This window comes from Pholcus phalangioides, unplaced genomic scaffold (genome assembly GCF_987345545.1).
Source record: "Pholcus phalangioides strain wild (caught in Gottingen) unplaced genomic scaffold, Ppha-v1.0 ptg000008l_1, whole genome shotgun sequence".
Lineage (NCBI taxonomy): Eukaryota > Metazoa > Arthropoda > Arachnida > Araneae > Pholcidae > Pholcus > Pholcus phalangioides.
In genome coordinates this window covers 1,442,458-1,463,615 of record NW_028301601.1, presented here as the reverse complement: position 1 = coordinate 1,463,615, position 21,158 = coordinate 1,442,458, and the positions used below count along the sequence as shown (strand labels likewise).

The window sequence follows — 21,158 nt, the reverse complement described above, 5'->3', positions numbered from 1 at the left end:
AGATGCAGCGACAGCATTAAGAGTGATAGCAGTGTGCCTGAACATGGTGGGAAGAAGGTTATACGTCTGTTTCTCATTGATTATGAGAAGGCATTTCATCGTGTCAACTGGAGCGAACTATTCCCACTGTTATGAAGAATCGGATGTCCAGAAAAATTATTAAATCTAAATCATGACCTATATATACAAGACAAAAGGCAATTATAAGATTACAAGAAGGCAACACCAAACCAGCTTGCATTTGTCGTGGCGTGTGACAAGGATGCCTGCTATCACCAGGGTTATTCAATGCCTTTTCAAAAGTAATTTTAAATGAGGCTTTCAATAAATACAATTCTGGTAGCCGAATAGGGGGGTCAGATAGTGAAAACGATAAAGTTTGCGGATGACCTTGCTCTATATTGGCAGGATGCCCGGCAACATTGAGATTACTCCCAAAGATTAACCGCGAGGTCCAGAAGTATGAGATGAAAATAAATATAAGCAAAACGAAACAAGTCAATGGGCAAGTTCATCATTTCACACCAAAAGTCAACAAGTAATATCGTTCAAATACTTGAGGGGTTTTATCATGGAAGATGGCTACTGCAGAGCAATGACACAAGATCTAGAATCGCCCTTGGAAAACAAGGATTGTTAACGAACAAAAACTTACCGATTAAACTATGAAAACGCCTGATTAAGGTATATGTGTGTGGTCCACTGCACTATGTGGATCAGAGACATGGACCATAAACAAGAGAGAGACGCGAAACAATTGGAAGTGCTGGAGGTGCATAAGCTGTACATTGAAAAGGTCAAATTCACAAGTACTCACACAGGTTGGGGAGAGTCACCAAATCCTGAAAAGGATTAAATACAGACGCCTACACAGGTTGGAACCAGTGACGTCTTAATGCGTGGGCCCAACCGGGCACCTCAAGAGAAGGGCCTCACAAAAATGAGATCTGGTTGAAATTTTCTAGAATTTACCAGGCAGGGCCTCAGAAAAACCATTTGGCCCGGGTCCCCATGATGCTCTTTAGACGGTCCTGGTTGGGAGATGTTCTCCATTGCAGCAGATTGCTTTGAGATGTGATGGAGGGCAGGATTGAAGGGGAAAAGGCCTAGGATCACCTGCATCTTAACGATACTAAATGACACATAATATACCAGCTATAAGCAATTAAAGAACAAAGCCCAAGGCAGAGATGAGTGGCAGCTGCTCAATGGGGGCGAAGCAGTCGTAGGACTGATGTACCATTGATATTTATTTCTAACTAATACTCATTGAGATTTCCAGTTTAAAGTGTTTTCATACTTACATCGTTTTTTCATGACTTTTAACCCTGAGATCTAAGCACAAAATTTGGTTGTTTTTTTCCCCATTAATGCATAATCTGGGTCACCCATGATCCATGTTTGAATAGCATTGATTTTCTTGATTTGAAGTGTTATAAAGCTATGTAGGGAAGTCTGTATGTTGAAAAATTACGTTTATTCTTTAACGTGACGTTAAAAATGTATTGTTGGTCATTAATGACAGTTATTACAAACACTTGGTACAGTGTGTTTTGCTCAGATTACATTTGCAGCAGTAGTTACTAGCTTTGCTATACTTTCGGCTTGGGCAACATTTTTCCATTATTTTTCCATTATATCTTCAGGTGGAGGGCAAAGAACTGTCACATCACATGTTCTATAGCTTTCCTCATGAAAGCCAGATGAGTTGTAGCACTTCTCTTCATCATGCGTGTGTGACAGTATCAATTCTTTTGCAAGCTACTTTAGAAAGAAACTCCTTATATCAGTGTGGTTGCTTTTGAAGTTTTCATTCTGCTCTTTGCAAATAATAAAAGCATTAATGGCTGCAATGTCAACTCTGTTATGAGAAAAAGGACTGATGGCTAATGACTTTGGCGCTTGCAAGTATAAGTCAGTACCATTTGATCCATTGTGTTGACACCAGCTTTGGTTGAATTGTAATAAGTTACATTTTCAGCTTTCCGGATTCCATAGCACTAAGAACTGAATTTTATAATTTTGGAACATACCTAGCCAAGGTGAGTCATGAAATTCAAAGATGCAGAAGAAAACAGCTCCACTTTTGGAGGCCTTCATGCATCGAAGCACTTCGCATTTGTTTAGGCTGGATTGTGTCTCAAACATTGGTGTGGTGGTGGTTTTTTTTTCCCCAGAAGGTTTTCAGTCAGGAATACTTGTGAAGAAATTATACATTGCAATGTTGCTCTGACTTTGCTCAATTGATGCAGTCAAGTCAGGGGCAAAAGAGTAACCCAGGTTTAAGCGAGTTATAAAATTCTTTTACCAAAAATGGGGGGAAAAGCTTTTGCAAAATGCTACAATGCTAATTATTGATGGTTGGATTTTTACTCATTTCATAGCTCCTGTATGTATTTTTGTGAAAGTAGCTATTACTACCTTCACATTCTACAACCTCTGACAATAAAGTTCGGTGAATAGTCCTGTAACATTAACGTAGATGAAATGTTTATGAAAGTTACCTTACTGTCCTTTGAAATAGTCACCTCCCATTACTATGCACCGCTGAGATCTCCTATACATGTCCTGGAAACTTTGCAAGAAGTCGTCTTTTGGGATGGAGTTCCAAAGCCTCTTCACATTTGTTGGATGTCAGGAATATCGTCAAATCTCTTTCCTTTCAAAGCGAGTTTGAATTGTGGGAATAGGAAGAAGTCTGGAGGATTGAGATCTGGCAAGTAAGGTGGATGTTTAATTTGCTCCACCCCCTTTTTTGCTAGGAACTGTTTGACGATATTGGCTGCGTGAGGGTGAGCATTGTCGTGAACAAGAAACCTTGTTGTTCGTACTGAGGTCGTACTCTGCGTAGACGTTTCATGAAACGGGTCAAAATTTCAATGTACCTTGCAGCATTCATCGTCGTTCCCTCAGGTAGAAATTCCTTGTGGATTTTCCTGTTCTCAGTTAAGAACCAACGCACTAAACAAGCACTTTGTAAAACAAGTCTTTCACGGAACACAAACGACGCTCAACTGAACAACGGTGGCGGCAGATGGTCAACACCTGCCGCTACACATGTGCAGCGTTTTGCTTCGCCAGTGTTGCCAGATCGGCCGTTCTGACTTCATTCACCAAACTTTATTGTCAGAGGTTGTACGATTTTCTTTCGCATTTTGCAAAAAATGTGACTGTAGCTTAAACCCTGCCATGTTCCACTGAATAGTTTCACCTGGTTGATGTTCACAGTATACTTTTTTTTCTATTGCATAAGCCAAATTAGAATCACACATTCAAAATATTTTTATGCCATATTTCCCGGGTTTGTTTAAATTCATTGTGTAAACGGGCACTGGCCTCTAAATGAAACAAGCTGTTCATCAATTGTAATTCGAGGTTGTGATCTAGTTCTGTTTGTTATGAACATTTGTTAGACATAGCTGAATATACCCAACTTATTTTGTGCTGGACGTACCGCTCTTGTTATCAAAATGTAAGAACTGTAGAATTTCTTTTGAATCTTTTGTAGGAAATAGTGTGGATTTAATTCTTTACTTGAAAATAGTTCTCGAACAAGAATCTCTTAATTTTTTTTCTCAACACCCACCTGTAGGAGAATGCGGAAAAATGCTTCAAGTTCCTCTGTTTCAAGACGCAATGAATTTTTTTCCAACACCAACCTCCATGATTAGTGCAGTTGGAAATTTCGTGTAGAATATCTAAAGAGGTAAAAATCTCTCCAGATATTCAATGAATTCAAATAGAGGAAAAAAGAATTTTTTGTTACTGCAATAACAGCATTTGCAGGGCCAGGACGGAAATAAATTATATTTTGGTTAATTTTTTTATTATTTTTGTTATACATATCGTAAATGAATGTTATATGCAACCTTCTCATCAGCGACTAAAGGATTAGCGAGAAGTAATACAGTCGAATCCTGTTGTTACAAACTCCAAAAGACTGGAGAAATCACTTCACTATAACGAAAAATTTTGTTATAAAGGAATTCCAGGTATTTGCATTGTTCCTGTGTAAACTTATCTGGGGGATTAGAAAAGTATTCATTAAAACAAGTTTTTTTTTTCCATTATAATGGTATTCGTTAAAATGGGATTCGACTGTATTTTCATGCTTTATGTACATGAGTTGCCACTGACCTAGTATTCATGTTGATGTGGTACCGACAAAAAATTCTGAATGTCTCAGAAATAATTTATTGCACTTTACCATTCAGTGGCAGAAAATGTGAAGAAGGAATCAATAGAAGATGTTGACTTGCAAACGGTTTCCGGGTTATTAGGCCATGGTCTAGGAGATTTTCTTCCTGACGTTTCGCCCACATCTGTGGCAGGCATCATCTGAGATTATTTGGACGTAAGTCTCCGCAGCAATCGAGGAAGGCTTCGTACATCTACTGTCATCGACTTGTTCTCTATATGCATTTCTGAGACTTGATCGGCTGCAGAAGAACCGCATTGGTTGGCTTGTGTGGATGTGTTGTGCGCCGATTGGCTGGTGTCTGGTGACGATTGGCTGTCGAGGTAATTTTCTCTCTGGCATTCATCGGGGGCAATCTCGACTCTCTGCGTCGCTGAAGTACCGGGACCCAAGTGGGATGCACCTTCATCGTCTCCTCCTTTCGATTCATGTTGTGGTGCTTGAATATTTCAATGGCTTCTCTATGAAGACAAGCATGGTAGTGCACCTCCGACGATATTATCTCGGTCTTTTCAAATTTAATTTTGTGGTCGGTTTCCCACATATGTTCTGCAACGGCTGAACTTTCCATTTTACCCAGGTCTGGTGTTCCTTTATTCTTGTAGCAGTACTTTTCTTTGTTGTTCCTATGTATACTTTTTTCACACGAGCGTGGAATCCTGTGGACACCTGCCATGCACAGTGGGTCTCTCGGATCTTTTGCCGAGCGTAGCGATTGTGCTAAGTTTCTGGTGGGTTTGAAAATGGGCTTGATGTTGAACTTTTCCAAAACTTTACCGATTCGATCGGTGACCTACCGGATGTAAGGTAAATAGGCTTTGGCTTGGGGTTCCCGATTTCCTTCGTTACTATTGTTGTTTTCCAGGCGCGGTCGTATGGCTCTTTGAAACTCTTTTACCGAATAACCGTTAGCTTTGAAGGCCTTCTGTAGATGGATCAGTTCTGTGTCGAGATGTTGCGGCTCACAGATACGGTTAGCACGGTTTACCAGTGTCTTTATCACGTCTCTCTTCTGTCTGGGATGGTGGTTGGAGTTTTTGTGGAGGTACCGGTCTGTATGCGTAGGTTTCCTAAAAACGCTATGCCCTAAGCGGTTGTCGTCAGTTCTGTTCACCAGAACATCTAGAAACGCTAGTTGTGAATTTTTCTCCATTTCCATTGTGAACTTTATAGCTGGGTGAATCTTTGTAGTTCGGGGGGGGGGGGGAATTCATGGAACATCTCAACAGCATTCACCCAGCTATAATGTTAACAATGGAAACGGAGAAAAATTCACAACTAGCGTTTCTGGATGTTCTGGTGAACAGAACTGACAACAACCGCTTAGGGCATAGCGTTTTTAGGAAACCTACGATACCGGTACCTCCACAAAAACTCCAACCACCATCCGAGACAGAAGAGAGGTGTGATAAAGACACTGGTAAACCGTGCTAACCGTATCTGTGAGCCGCAACATCTCGACACAGAACTGATCCATCTACGGAAGGCCTTCAAAGCTAACGGTTATTCAGTAAAAGAGCCTATTTACCTTACATCCGAAGGTCACCGATCAAATCGGTAAAGTTTTGGAAAAGTTCAACATCAAGCCCATTTTCAAACCCATCAGAAACTTAGCACAATCGCTACGCTCGGTAAAAGATCCGAGAGACCCGCTGTGCATGGCAGGTGTCTACAGGATTCCATGCTCGTGTGAAAAAGTATACATAGGAACAACAAAAAGAAGTACTGCTACAAGAATAAAGGAACACCAGAGGAGCTGCCGCCTGGGTAGGTAAAACGGAAAGTTCAGCTGTTGCAGAACATATGTGGGAAACCGGCCACAAAATTGAATTTGAAAAGACCGAGGTAATATCGTCGGAGATGCACAACCATGCTCGTCTTTATAAAGAAGCCATTGAGATATTCAAGCACCACAACATGAATCGAAAGGAGACGACGATGAAGGTGCATCCCACCCACTTGGGTCCAGGTACTTCAGCGGCGCGGAGAGTCGAGATGTCCCCTCGATGAATGCCAGAGAGAAAATGACCTCGACAGCCAATCGGCGCACAACACATCCACACAAGCCAACCAATGCGGTTCTTCTGCAGCCGATCAAGTCTCAGAAATGCATATGGAGAACAAGTCGATGACAGTAGATGTACGAAGCCTTTCTCGCTTGCCGCGGAGACTTACGTCCAAATAACCTCAGATGATACCTGCCACAGATGTGGGTGAAACGTCAGGAAGAAAACCTCCTAGACCATGGCCTAATAACCCGGAAACCGTTTGCAAGTCATTTAACGCCGGCCATGAAAGCCTCAGACAATATTTCAATAGAAGATGTTATAATAGGGAGTGTGAAAAACCTCTTACGAAAGTTATATAGCAAGGTACACATTACCAAGGAGTACTACTAAGAGGTTCTGTGTGTGCTTTATACTTGGCAGCTCCATGATTAATGCAGTAGCGTTACTCAAGTTTTTCCTGCGATTTTGTCAAAAATGTAATGTAACAGTGCTCACATACACTTCATGCATCACCAGTCTGCTAGCGACTGGCAGCTTCTGTGGGCAAGGAAAAATTTGATGACATTAGGTAATGCATTGGGTTTCACTTGCTTCAGCACAGTGAAAATGTAGTGAAAGTCAACTTTTTTTTTTAATTCCTACTTTATCTAAAGAGATATCGATGTAATAATGATATTAGGCCTACTCCCACTTTCAGAAATAGTCAAAATGTTAAGGCACCAGTGATAATACATTGACCACAAACGTAACTTCAGTAAAAGTTCCTTGTAGCATTTTGTAAGGAGCTATTGTTCGAATTGTGTTTTCTCTGAAAAATTAAGTATGAAAATAAAATTCTGTAAGAGTTTCCAGAAGCTAATTGAATTTTGAAAATCATGTGTGGTTCCAATTGCCTGTTTACCTTATATGAAAAGAAATGCACTATATGGACAGATATTCTTTTTACAACTGCACATAACAACCCTCTGAATCTTTTTGCCAAGTGGAGTCCTCGAGGTATGCTGTTCAAATTATGTTGGGATTTTTTCTGTGAACCCCCGTCAATAAGCCTCATCCTTTTATTTAATGATGGCTGCAAGAACCTTACAAGCTATCACAGCTTTTGTCAACCTATGGTCCCTGTACTAGAGGTGGTCCGCAAGCAGACTTGTAATTCTATTCTAACTGAATTGAAAATTGTTCAATTGTTGTAATTGATATTACTGGTATCCGTATTAGTTCAAATAAAAATTGTGCCTTCACACTTAGGTTCACCATACCCTATCAACGAAAATACTGGAAATTTTGATTCTAACTACGAGATATCACTCGGGCTAACTGTAGCTGAAAAATGAATTTCTCTACAAGTTTTCTAATTGTTAAAATAGGTGAAAGGTGGGGAAAATAAAGAGCTGCCACAAACCACAGCAAAAAAATGTATTTGACGAAAAAAACTATTCAAATGACTAGATGAGCATATTTCATTCAGAAAAGTGAGAACTGTGTAATCTTAAAAACAGTAAAATAAGGGACCTCGTCAATTGTTATCAAAAACGTTTCCATAAGTTAAAATCGCTGAAAAATTGAGAAAAAAAAAATTGCCTCTCAAATAAATGCAGGATAAATACTTGTATTGATAGCTATAATTATAATAAATCATGAAAATGCTGTTTAAGATTTCGGTAAACTGGTAAGTCAAATAAGTGTCTTAGAAAAAAAAGGCAACGAATGTATTAAAAATATTGGAACAATGAAAATTACAGGAATGTCCTGTAATATGGGACACAAGTGGTCCATCGAATTTTTTGACATTTTACTAGTCCTTGTGTTTAGAAACGCTGAGCTATAGCATTCCTCAACTTTGTGATTCACACTGACATTAACAGTGAGACGGTATACAATTTTCTTGAAGGCGTGTGTATTTGCTTTCAAATTTAGTTTGTTCAAAAAGTACCTTACCATAATTTTTAATGCATTGAATCAATGAAGCTAAGGGGTGTGGTTTAGTACACATATATGAGCAATCCTTGTGTGTATACATTAAATTTTTCCGTGTGCAGAAGCTGCCAGTTGCGGGCAGACTGCAGATGATTGAGGAAGTGTGAGTCAGCACCGTGTAGCATTTGTTTTTGGCAAAAAAAAATTTAATAACATTGCTACTGCATTCATCGTGATGGGTGCTGCCAATCACAAAGATGAAACTTGGTAGTATTCCTTGGTGATGGTTGTGCTATGCGTACTCATGATGAATGATGCCACTGGAATCAAAGAAGACGATCAGCATGACTTCATATTGCATCTCCTAAATACCAAATCATCAGTCAGAATGGAGTTAACGGATCCAATGCAAATGCTTGCTTTATCTGCAAGTTTTCTGTGATTCTGCATCACCAGAATCCTCACTTATTCAATAATGAATCATTTCTGAGTGTGCCAATTGATGTTCCATTGATTTTCACCCATCTTTAAAGCCACCAATGTTCCATTGATGTGCGCCCATCTTTGAAGCAATTGTACCACTCCTTTATCAATGTGATGCTGATTTCTTTATCTCCGAAATGTCTTTTGAATCTTGCGGATTGTTTCCACTCAAGGAATCGCCCAAGCTTCACACAAAATTTAATGCAGTTCCTGCCATTTTTAACATTCGTTAAAAGGGATTTCAGCCATCTAGATACGGTCAAATATGGTCTTGAAACCGACTTAGTAGTAATTTAAAATGTTTAAGATAATCGATTGATAATTAAGTGAATTTAAATAGGCTAGTAGTTGTGCCTAGTAGTAGAACCTGCTGTCAGAGCTGCGACTAGAAACACAAACGGAGTTCATAGTCTATTTTGATAGTGCCCCTAATAATTTTGTACAGAAAAACTGTAAACTTGGGTGCCCTTCCTCTGATCCAGTGCCTGGTGTACTAGACCCCTGCCCTCTACTAGTTGTGGTTTTACCTGCTGTGAGAAGAGGGTGGCATGATACTATGGCAGCTGTATGAGGAACTATTCATTAAAAAAATTAATAATGGAAAAATTGTTTGTTTCAACCATTTAAAGTCATCTATAGTAGTAAAACACTCAAAATGGTTGAACACGTTTTCTGTGTGGTTAGAACCATAGGCGTAAGCATTTTTCGGGGAGGGGAGGGAGGTTGGTTTCGGATTTTTTTTATAAAAATATCAAAATAAACACTATAAATCTTGGTCCAGCCCCCCCCCCCCCCACTTGCATACGCCAATGGTTAGAATTACACTTGAATGTAGCCCTGTGCTTTATGAAACATTCTGATGCTTGTTAAAAGTAAACATCTTAATTTTAAACTGAATATGAAAAAAGTTGGAACTATTGAAATAATAGAGTAATAATTTTAACACTTTTAGCCAGCAGTCTGGTCAAAACCAATTTTGACTGGCTAAAATTACAACCGTATTAGTTTGAAATTTGTACTAAAAAAATAAATTGGAAAGCAGTCATATATACAACTGATGTTCATTAATTTAATAGATTGAAACATTTTGCAGCTACTACCGTATTTTAGGCAACATTTTTAAGCATAAAAATAACTGGTGTGCATTGTCCTATAACTCATCAGGTTTGTTGTGCTTGTTTTAGTCTCACCGAGCAAAGTGGTTTGGGGGCGGGAAGAGATAAAAAATTTTATGAGGGGAATTTTCACGCAAAATTTTTTCTGAATTATACTCTTACAAGCACTTGAATATGATTAAAAATGTTTTCAAGGACTTGAAAATGAACTTTATTTTCAAACAAAACCCTGTATAAATACAAAATATCGGAAAAATTTGGTTTCCAACCGGAAGATTCTTTTAAGAAGACAATTCAAAAGCCTTCTGGATAAGCATTGGCACCTATGTTTGTGGATTTTAGAGAATGATATTGGTCAAGAAAATTGCAACAATGAAACACTTCCTATGAAGTATTAAAAAATGATTCCGATGGCTCATACACAGAAATTTTATTCTCAAATAATTAATCCATAAACTGGCGTATTTATGTGTCATTTGTACTAATAACAAAAGGAAAACAATTTGAAGCTCGATACTAGCTTCTAAATTCAAAACTCGTCAGAAATTCATTTGCATACATAAAAATATAAACAAAAACTTAACTTAGATACCGCTCAGTTATCAAAACGATCACTTCCATGTAACGACACGACTTACCAATGGACACCAGTTTGATGTCTATCAACCTGCTGCCATCATCATCAATATAAAAATTAGTCTTTTGAACATTGACAAAGGTGGCTTTAGCCGAGTTTAAAAAAAAAAAAAACTTGCAGCAACACACAAAATACTGAATGTTTGTTAGATTAGCTATTTGCAAATCTTACCAGTTCAATTTCACGTGGCACCATGTACAGAATTATGCGCTCAAAACAGATTTCGTATGTTCCAAAAGTCCAGATGGTGCTTTTGTACTCAATAAACGAGGTCTATTGCACTAACCTTTTTTCTCCAGTTTGGCTACAAATGTTAGTTTCATCATTCGATTTATAAAGAGTTAGAGTGAACCGTGATAACAATAATTGATCAAGAAAAAAAAATCTCACTATGATCCTCCTGATAACTGACCAGTATCCAAATGTCACGAAAGATCTATATTAACAGTAAAAAAAAAAACCTTTTCACGTAGCCGTCAATTAAATTCGAACCATGCTTCAAGAAAAACAACTATCATACATTCCAGCACCATTAGACAGTTCTCTCATACATACCAAATCAAATAATAATGGAATATCTTTCATTAGATGAATATACAAGTAGTTACAATGAAACATATCTTCCGAGACTGGAACAGAGAAATCCATTGAAAACAAAAGGAATATAATAAATACAATGCAAAGATGTCGTTAACATCTCGTTTAAAAAGAGTTATATTGGGATATTTTGTTTAAAAAAATCGCTGAACCTGAAAGGGTGATGGCACTTGTAATTTTTGTGCTTGTAGATTGAGCATTCTGTAGATAGAGGCCATTGTGTGGTTCTTTCTATAACATTCCTGTGATCATCAGAGGCACGATACTAATACAGAGCTTACAGATATGCATCTGATGTAGAAGGCTGTGGATTTGAAACACATTTCTTGATAAAGTTATAGCTCTCTAGGTAGCATTAGTGGTTACCATCAATTATTACAAACACAACAGGCAAAATGCCCAACGAGGTGGCTGAGAAACATTGTAGCATTTTGCTGAAGCTTTTCTTCCCATTTTCGGTTTTTTTTTCTAGTTTAAACTCTGCTAGGGAGACGGCGTTTGTTGCACATATGTAGGCAATCCTAATACAGATGATTTCTTCCCTGCCTGCAGAAGCTGCCAGTGAGTGCCGTTAAATTTTAGTTTTAGATGAAAACGTGAACAATGCTACTGCATTAAATTCCAAAACATTCCAGATTCATCACGCTTTCTTGGTCAAAGCAATGGGAATCACACAGATGGAGTGGTGCAACTGCTTTAAAGATAACCACACATCAATGGAATGTATATGCTGGTTGTCTTTTTTTAATTCCAGTGGCATGGTTCATCATGAGTATGCACCTCAGAACATAACCATTACAAAGAAATTGAGTTGCCTTCCCGATGCTTTAAGACTGGACTTACGGGTCACGAACCATTGGCAACTACATCACAATAATGCACTCAACTATTCTTCAGAGTTTCTTCGCCAAACACAACACGCCTTTGGTTCGTCAGGCTCTTGCTACTCTCCCAACATAACTCTACATGACTTCCGACTCTTCCCCAAGCTGAAAATGTTCCTGAAAGGCACCAGATAAAGTTTCGTTTCAATGAAACTGTGTGTGCACTCCTTCACTTATCGCCAATCTGCTGAAGATTGGCAGCTTCTGTAGGCAAGGAAAAATTCACGCAAGCGCATAAGAATCAGTTACATACATGTAACAAACCAGGCCTTCCTAGGTTTTATACAAGAAAAATTATGGTCAAATATACTTTTTGATCTAACCTCATAACAACTCGTGTATTGTTGAACATTCATGCCCGTAATGGTGGATCTTTCTGTGATAGCGACCATCTGTACTTCATGAATCCCAGATCTCCCTGGAGACTAAAATAATTAGTACTGGCACCTAAAATTTTTATATGAGTTTCCTTATATGAGTTAATTACTAGATTAGAGTCTAAGAATAACACAGCATTTTTGTGTAATTATCATTAGTAACTATCTATTAAAAAAATGAATATGCAAATATGAACGAAATTTTCCTTATAGAATATGCTTGGCCATTGCCAATTTTTCATTCCTTCTATTTGTCAAGCTTTAATGACCATGATGCGTGCTGAACAGCGGTAGTCCAGCCAAGGATTGCATAACCTTCAAGTAGCGCCATACATCAGATGTTTATTTGAATGCCTGGAATTGAATTAGCATCGAAGAGGGAAATCACACACCCGCAACCAAGTTTCTGACGAAACAGCTATATTAATTGTGAAAATTAAATTAGTATCTGAGCCTAAAATTTTCGGATTGAGAAAGAGCATGATTAACATTTTATTTTTTCAAATATGATTTGCTAGTGAAAACTTCGATAGTAAGAACATGTTTCTTTTTTAACCAATGCATGATAAAATGAATTCATTTCAGACTTTCGTTAAATTCTAAGAGATTTCCATTATGGAATTGATCCACAGCTTGTTTTGATAATTATCAAAAGTTAAAAAAATACAGAATTATCATTGCCAAATCTAGATAAATGTTAACACACAGAGTAGAATATTTGAATAGCTTGTTATTTAAATTCGATATAATCATTCTGTTTATGTAGATATTTCAATATCGTCATTTGATTTTCATCGATCTTACAGTTTTCCCTAGCTTTTTTGAGACCTCTGCTAGGATTTTTAGCTTTTCCACTAGTCTTAGGTTCAAGCGTAGTTTTTTCGCCCATTAGATCTGTCTTCATCTCGTTCAAAGTCTCTGATTTCTCGCCGGCTTCATTTCTTTTATTTTGCAGAGGAAAGTTCTCTTTCCCACCAAACACAAACACCTTGATGCTGCCGCCGGTAGACGTACTGCAATCTCTGTACCTCTGCATATAATTGGATATACTCTGTTGACATCTGTGGAGTAATTGCTCAGCGGCAGTCTTTTCAGGCGTTTTCACCAATTGAGGTGGTTGAGATTTCTGAGAAGAAACACTTGTACTGTAAGCTTTCTTCTTCTTCTTTGGGAGGGGTCTATTATTTCCTTTATTGGGCACCTTGCGTTTTATGCCAGATGGTCCAACATAACGTGATTCAATTTGACCATCTACAGTAATGGTCCCTTTAAATATATCTCTCAGAACAATCGAAAACGACTTCAGTCCATACCGACCTTTCATCTGTTCAAATATTTTTGCTTCGTACTCTTTCTCGAGCTTCTTACAATCATCGCAAGTCCAGCTCAGATCTCCCAGCGACAGATTCCCACAGCGTAAATGCCTCGCAATACTTCCGCAATTCTTACAATACATCAGCTCCCATATTTCATAATCTTCGTTCCAAGCCCTCCCTTTAGGACACAAGCAATTCTCAGCGCCACATTCGGGTCTCTCCAAGAGTTCGCTGAAAGCATTGCGCTCCCGTTCCCACGACGCATCCTGATCAGGGATGTTGATGCCATGTTTCAACATCTCGAGCCTGAAGTCATCCAAGTCATTGCAGAGCGGACACTTGAAGAAGTAGCCGGCGCTCAACGCGTAGGTCTGGATGCAGGACCGGTGGAACCAACCGGAAGCACAGCAAGGTGACTTCAGATGAGTTTCGGTGGTTATCGTCTTAGGTTCGCTGAAGCAAATCGAACAGTCTGCAGTAGGGTTCGCAAGCTCACCAAGCTCCTGCTTGGGCTTGTGGTCTTTGCAGTAAGATTCGAACGTGCCAAAGTAGTGGTTCATGGCACCATTCTCAAGTCCACATGGGAAGTGGAATACTTTCAGGCATTTCTTGACGTTACAGCCAACGGTGGCGCCAACCTGCTTACAGTATACACATCGCCAAGGTTTTCCCCGCTTCACTTCCTTGATAATGTCTTGGATGAGGAATCCCCTGATTCCCTCCTTGGCTTTGCCGTTTTGCGCCAAGCCGCTGGCGAACAGCATGCAGTAAAAATGCGCCGCTATTCCTTTGGATCTATGGATTTTACCGAGAGCGCGATCATTCTCTTGGCTTCGGAAACAAAACACACACCCTTTGCCGGCATTGTTATTCTTTACCGGCAACCCACCATTGACCGTAGGGTTCGGCATCTCTTACAACAATAACAATCAAATTGTCACAATCAACGAAGTAATGTTTGGCGATCACTCGAACAAATCTCGATTTAAATCCAAAACAAAAGAGTCATCGTAAACAACTTTTTCCCGCCAAAAACAATTCCCTCTTAAAACAAGGGGGGAGAAAATAAAAGTCTCATTGGGAAGAATTCGAAAAACGTTGCCAGGTTTTGAAACAAAACTTTAGTCAGAGAAAAAGTTCTTATTAAAGTGACCATACGTCCCGTATTTCCCGGGACAGTCCTGGTATTTTCTCTTTTTTTGGCCGTCCCGACTTTTTGGCAAAAGTGTCCCGGTTTTTCTCGTATTTCACACGACGCCTACTTGAATTTTTATTCTTTATTGAAGTCGAAGATTGAAATTATTTTTCAACTCATAAATTATTTTATGATACATCTATATATGAGAATACTAATCTCCCACATTTGCCTTGGTTTGGTAAACTTTTTTTTTTCGTGGAATACATTTTGATCCACTTCAATTTGCAGTAATGCATCATTTCCCGCCATTGTGATTTATCCGTAATTTCAACAATATTTGGCAACTTTGTTTGGTTTTGGCGTCGTTTTTGGCGATAGTTGGCGATGTCCCGTATTTTACCATATTTGGAATTCCAATGTCCCGTATTTCTCTCGAAGAAATATGGTCAGCCTAGTTTTGATCCATTTTTTGCGCACGCGCACTACAGATATGATTGCAGCATGAATTTTACAGAGTTGCCAGTGTGTGATATGGCTTCCTTCTGCACCATGTTGTAACCAGAAAAAATCTGATAAAATTTATTATATTTTATAATGAAATTTAATTTTAATTTTCAAATTTTTTTCAGTGCATTTAATGTACTATCATGTAAAACGTATCATTAAGGCATATTATCAGATTATTTGAAATCAAAAATTTAATGACAGTGAATAAACGCAAATAATAATAATTACGGTATTTAGCGTAAGTACAATCAAAATATAGCTAAATAAGTGCAAATAATAATAAATATGTATAAAGATTGCAACGATTGAAGATTGAAAAAAAAACACGTGAGAACGAAATAGGACGAGCCGTTAATGCCAAAAGGCACAGTGACACGATTGGCTGTTGGGGAACTGACTTATCAGTTTGTCATATTTGGCAAGAAATCATACTTTTTCATCATTGAAACAAGTCGCCAAGATGACTTTGTGTTGCTATCTTTTAAGACAGAACTCTGTCGGGAAACCTCATGACCATGTACTCTGTATTTTACGGAACAAAATTACATAGAACACTGAGAAAATTTTAAATTTCCCGTTATCACGTCATTTCTAGTAAAAGTCATTTAGTGGATTTTTGTCTCTGAGAGATATTGGGTGCATTCAATACCACTCTGCTGTTGTTACATTACGCATGCTCAACCCATGGCCCGCAGGCCAATTTGGCACTCAGAGTGATCTGATGTGACCCGCGACCTCAAACTTCATTTTGTAAAAATTTACAGATCACTTGAGTAACCCGCCGTACAGTTCCAGCGCACACTTAAACGGTCGGTGGCACAGCACTTAAGTGACTCGTGGGACATTTACAGAGCACTTGAATGACTCTTGGCACAGTTTAATATCACTCAAGGGACCAGCGACATATACACAGTTCACTTGAGCAACCTACGACATAGTTCTAGAACACTTTTGAGTGATATATATATATATATATCACTATATATATAATCCCGACATATTTCCAGATCATTTAACTATCCGCGGCACATTTTATATCACTTAAGTGATACAATTCCGCAACACTCAAGTGGCCCGCGACACATTTATGAACCACTCAAGTAACCCACGACGTATTTACAGATCAATTAAGTGATGTGCGGCACAGTTCCAGAGTAATTAAGGGACGTTTGGCATAGTTTCAGAGCACTTGAACGGCCTGCGATGCAGTTTCACATCACTCAAGTTACCCGTGGCCTAGCTCTAGATCACTCAAGTGGCCTCCGAGGCATATTTCGACATGATTTAAGTGGCTCGCGACACATTTTCAAATAAAGTGGCCCACTCTTCCCCCAAAGGTTGAGCACCATTGCATAAGGGTAATTGAAGCGAGGGGGTCCATGGAAGAATTCCAGTTGGTCCGTGTAAGCTTGGAAGTGAAAACATTTTCGTCATTATTCTTATCAGTGGTGTTTTAACAATAAAAGAGCCACTAGATCAATGGACCCCAGGGGCGAACAGTTGGTCTGGTGCCACGGACCAGTGGGGACGAAAATTTTATCCTTTAACCTCACCTTCAACATTATAAGGGCAATACCGTCTAGAGCAGAAGCTGCTGCCTTCTGCTCTAGAAGGTATTGATGAGGGGGTGCCCAAGCATTTAGTTGCGACTCTGCCTACGGCCGTAGCCAGAAATTACTTTCGGAGGGAGGGGGGTGACAAAAAGTAGAACAGACGATTGTACCATGTTATTACATATATATTGGCCTTTTCTTACATTTCGAGGGGGGATGGAACCAACCTCACCCCCTTCCTCGCTACGGCATTGATGGACAATTGAAGAGGCTTTTATTGATTCGCAAATTTTTTTTCTCGAAAATTTGCAATTTTCACAACTGCACAATTTGCAGTCCGTCTCATAAATTTTTAACTACGTATTTTTTTCCATTCGTTCTAAAATTTCAACAATTGGGTTATTGGAATTAACGCTCACATTAGCTTTTAATCACGTATCTCCTCTTTTATCAATTCTGAATTTTTATAATTTTTTATTTATTTTGTATGTTCATATTTTTAATTTGAAGTGTTTTTTAATCATTACTGTGTATGCTTACTAATGTGCAACATTGAAAAAAAAGTGCAGAACCGCTGACATATATAAGAACAACAGTTCTGGGATTCAAGCCCCACAAGCAGAAGCCTAAGCAAGGAGGTGATCAGAAGACCCATGCCTTCCCCCCAAAAAATTTAATATTTTGGTCAAAAACAATTTGAAAAAATATCGAAAGAAAATACCCTTTATATTATGCTTTGTGGTTTTACGCTTAAAGTATAGGAAATATTACGCAAATAAATTGTGAGCTGTTCAAAATCTTCTCTCTGCTTTCATGTCATCAGGTTTCACCTAATTTTTGTGCTTTAATCACTATAATTATTAGAGGAATGATGGCTGAAGTTAAGAGAGGCTACTAATGCCTCTACTTCAGCGCCTCACGACACAGTGCGTGAAATTAGGAAGGTAGATTCATGTGTCTCCAGTGGTGTAGATGGTAGCATGCTTGCCCCGTATGCAAGAGGGCCTGGGTTCGAGTCCTGGCGGAGACGTGATGACTTTTCTTTCCGAGCTCACCTCAGCATAATATCCGGAAAATAACTGTTTCCTTGATAACTCTGGCTGAGAAAAAAGCCATCTATATCTCACTACATAAGTTACCGTAAAAGAAATTTCAATTCAAAAAAATGAATTTTAATAAATTTTCTACTAAACCGACACCATCGTGAAAAGAAATTTCTATCATCCGATGCTGAAGGAGCGTGTATCGCCCCATCCGTATATTCTTTGCAATATTCGAAGGAGAAACGATGATTGTTTTCAGAGATAGTACCAAAATTTCTCTTTTATCCTTATTGTCATAATCAGTGCGGTTACGGATAGCGTTCTTGATAAGCATTAATAGATAGCATAGGCACCGAAACCTAAAAGTTGAGGCCCTTTGAGCCTCACTCCCCCAATAAAATTTTTAAGGCGGTGCTAACCCCCCCCCCCCGCAATTAATTTCTAAAAATAAAATGCAATGCACGTTCTCTCTGTCCTACGTACACGCTTGAGTCTCGTGTCCCCCCCTCTTCCCCCCTCCAATATTTTTTTCATGTCGGCGCCTCTGATACATAGTATTGCCCAAGTGCCTTACTCAAGTCATGAAAATCGGTCAATATAAGAGGATTTAGTAGCATCAAAATTTTGATGAAAAAAAATACATTATTGTACTTACGGTGTGGATTCAACAAACATCTTCCGCATTACATTCATTTCTTTTCGGACACCATCGAAATTACAAATACAAACACAAAGGCCATAAGAGGCAAATCGCCCAAGGAGGTGGCTGAAGCTGATATGCATGTTTGACCCATGAAATGGAGGTCCATCCGTTGTGTAACAAACATTTTAGATATGTGACTTTTTTGCAAGAAAATTCAAGACTGCTCGTCTGTAATTCATATTTTGCTACTTCCACACATGCTATCTTTGAGTTTAAGTAATTCACGCACTTGAAAGAATACATTACAAAAAATTTTCTATTACGGCAGTTCCTCGAAGTGAGTACGAGGTGTTGACCATTGATGTTTGTGTCTGTTCCTAAGCGGTTCTTTTATAAAAAAAAAAACCAGCATACACAAAAAGACCATAGCCGTAGGTGAATGAACAGTGATGCTAAAATCATGCCCCCCTCCACCCGCATCCTGCCGCAGGGTCCCGAGGCTAGGCTCTTTGGCGGGCCACAGTCTGTATTGAATTTATAATGCGGAAAAAAAAAATGAGAATCGTCTCGGGGCCCTGAAACCAGAACACTGATACCAGCTGCACTTTTTTGGGGGAGTGTGATAGCTCCAATAATGAACAGTCATTAGCAAAACCAGTCATTCCCAGATGGTGTTGAAATCTGCGACAGAAGCTTTTATCGATCAATTACAATACAATTACAGTTACAATACAACTGGAATGTACAGCGCATATTCGGGGGGGGGGGGACACTTTAGCTCTGCTTCCTTAACAGATAAAATGAGTAAAACTACTGTGTGCAAATATTCTTAGTTTTTTTTTTCGGCCATAGGCACGGATATTTACGAAGGCTTTCTTCGGAAAAGGGTCCCAGTCTTCGAAAACTTATTTTTTCCTCTCGTCCTCCCATCGCCCCCTAATGCCCATTCGTAGCCCCCCAATCACGTCTGTTGCTGGTATCGCCCCCTTGAATAGTCCCATCGCCCCCTTTGGGAAACACTGTCCTAACGCATATTGGTGGGATCAGAAACTACGCAGGAAGGAGGCCTCTAGACGAAAAAAAATATTTTTTAAAGCAAAAAACATTTAAAAAGAAATAAAGGTATTTTATTTTTAAATTTCAAATCTCTAGAGCAGCGGTTCTCAACCGGTGCTCCGCGGAGCCCCAAGGGCTCCGTGTGCAACTCCCAGGGGCTCCGCGGCGACTCGAGGAAAATAAAATGAATCAGTAAATTTGATAGATAAGTAAATAAGAGAGGCCTACAAGGTTCTGCCATAAAAATTATGTACAAAAAAGGGCTCCTCGAGTCAAACAGGGGCTCCACCATAGAAATTATATACTGAGAAGGGCTCCGCGAGTCAAAAAAGGTTGAGAACCGCTGCTCTAGAGAGAAACGATGTCACTCTCCGCTGTTCATACAAAGTACGAAAGCCTGGATAAATAAGCGGAGATCGAGACGTATGGTTCGGAAAGAAAATTCACATTCCTCTGCGGGGAATGGAACCACCAATCTCTCACTGCCCGGGCGAGTGTGCTCCACTCCGCTTAGTTATCCAGGCTTTCGTACTGCGTATGAACAGCGTAAAGTGACATCGTTTCTCTCTATATGTCGCCATCTGGGGCTAACGTCGTAAGAGCTATTAGTTGAGCTAGGAGACTGTCCATGCGCAGTCCCGTTCAGCATTCATAGATATGCTCTAAGGGATGAAAATGTCTGTCCTCTGTAGTTCAATGGTTAGAACACTTGCCCGGACAGTGAGAAATTCGTGGTTTGATTCTCCACAGAGGAATGTGAATTTTCTTTCTGAACTGCATCTCGATCTCCGCCTAGCCTTCGTACCTTTATGTGTTATTACAATCGATTTCTGCTAATTTCAATGCTATTTGAAGGGAAAGAACTCAAAATTTATCTTTAAGAAATTATCATTGCGACCCACCGTTTATGTCACACATGTTAAACCCTTGACCCGCGAACCAAATGTGGCCCTGAAAGTTATCTGGCTTGTTCCCTCAAACGCAATTTTGTAAAAATTAACTAAGCGGCACATTTACATATCGCCCAAATGACCCGTGGCACAATTACAGAGCATTTATTAAGTGGCCCGTGGCACATTCAGAGATCACTTAAGTGACCCGCAACACAGTTCCAAAACACTTAAACGATCCGTGGCACATTTAGAGATCCCTTGAGTTACAAGTGACACAATTTTAGAGCACTTAAGTGGCCCCCAATGCGGTTGTACATCATTCAAGTTACCTGCAGAACATTTCCAGATCATTTGAGTAATACGTGGCATAATTACGGTCACTTGAGTGATGCGTTGCACAGTTCCAGAATACCTAAGTCGCTCGGACACATTTCCATAGCACTTAAGCAGCCCGGACTTATTTCCTGAGCACTTGTAGGATCCGTGAAACATTTAGAGATCGCTGAAGCGGCTCTGTAAGTGATTTATCATTATGGAGAATGTTAGTTTAGGTGTCCACAAACTAGCGAAAGATTTTCCCGTTTTTGGCGCACCGAGTAAGATGCCATTAAGAATATTTCATATCTTCATAAAGGGTGGTTGATGACGTAAGCATCATCCGAAACCCCCTCCCCCCCTTGTCATCAAAAGTCATCAAATCCCCCCCCCCCACATCGATGCTGACAATACTTGAATGACCTCTATGAAATCTTATAGGTCAAAGCCGTATAGCTGACGGGTGAAATTGCAATG

At 39.3% G+C, this 21,158-nt stretch overlaps 2 protein-coding genes and 1 non-coding gene across 3 annotated transcripts; 1 reads left to right on the top strand and 2 right to left on the bottom strand.

Moving 5' to 3' along the window:
• Positions 1–4,991: 4,991 nt before the first annotated feature.
• On the bottom strand, positions 4,992–5,357 carry LOC149083484 (uncharacterized). The gene has a single exon (XM_089235196.1). The coding sequence runs from the start codon at positions 5,355–5,357 to the stop codon at positions 4,992–4,994; it is 366 nt and encodes a 121-aa protein (XP_089091322.1).
• Positions 5,358–10,140: 4,783 nt separating this feature from the next.
• LOC149083483 (E3 ubiquitin-protein ligase PHF7-like) lies at positions 10,141–14,642 on the bottom strand. Its single transcript, XM_089234005.1, has one exon. It carries the CDS (start codon positions 14,442–14,444, stop codon positions 12,948–12,950), a length of 1,497 nt encoding a protein of 498 aa, XP_089090131.1. The 5' UTR covers positions 14,445–14,642; the 3' UTR covers positions 10,141–12,947.
• A 3,045-nt stretch (positions 14,643–17,687) lies between these two features.
• Positions 17,688–17,761, top strand: TRNAT-CGU (transfer RNA threonine (anticodon CGU)). The gene has a single exon. It is a non-coding gene; the product is annotated as a tRNA-Thr (tRNA).
• Positions 17,762–21,158: the final 3,397 nt, after the last annotated feature.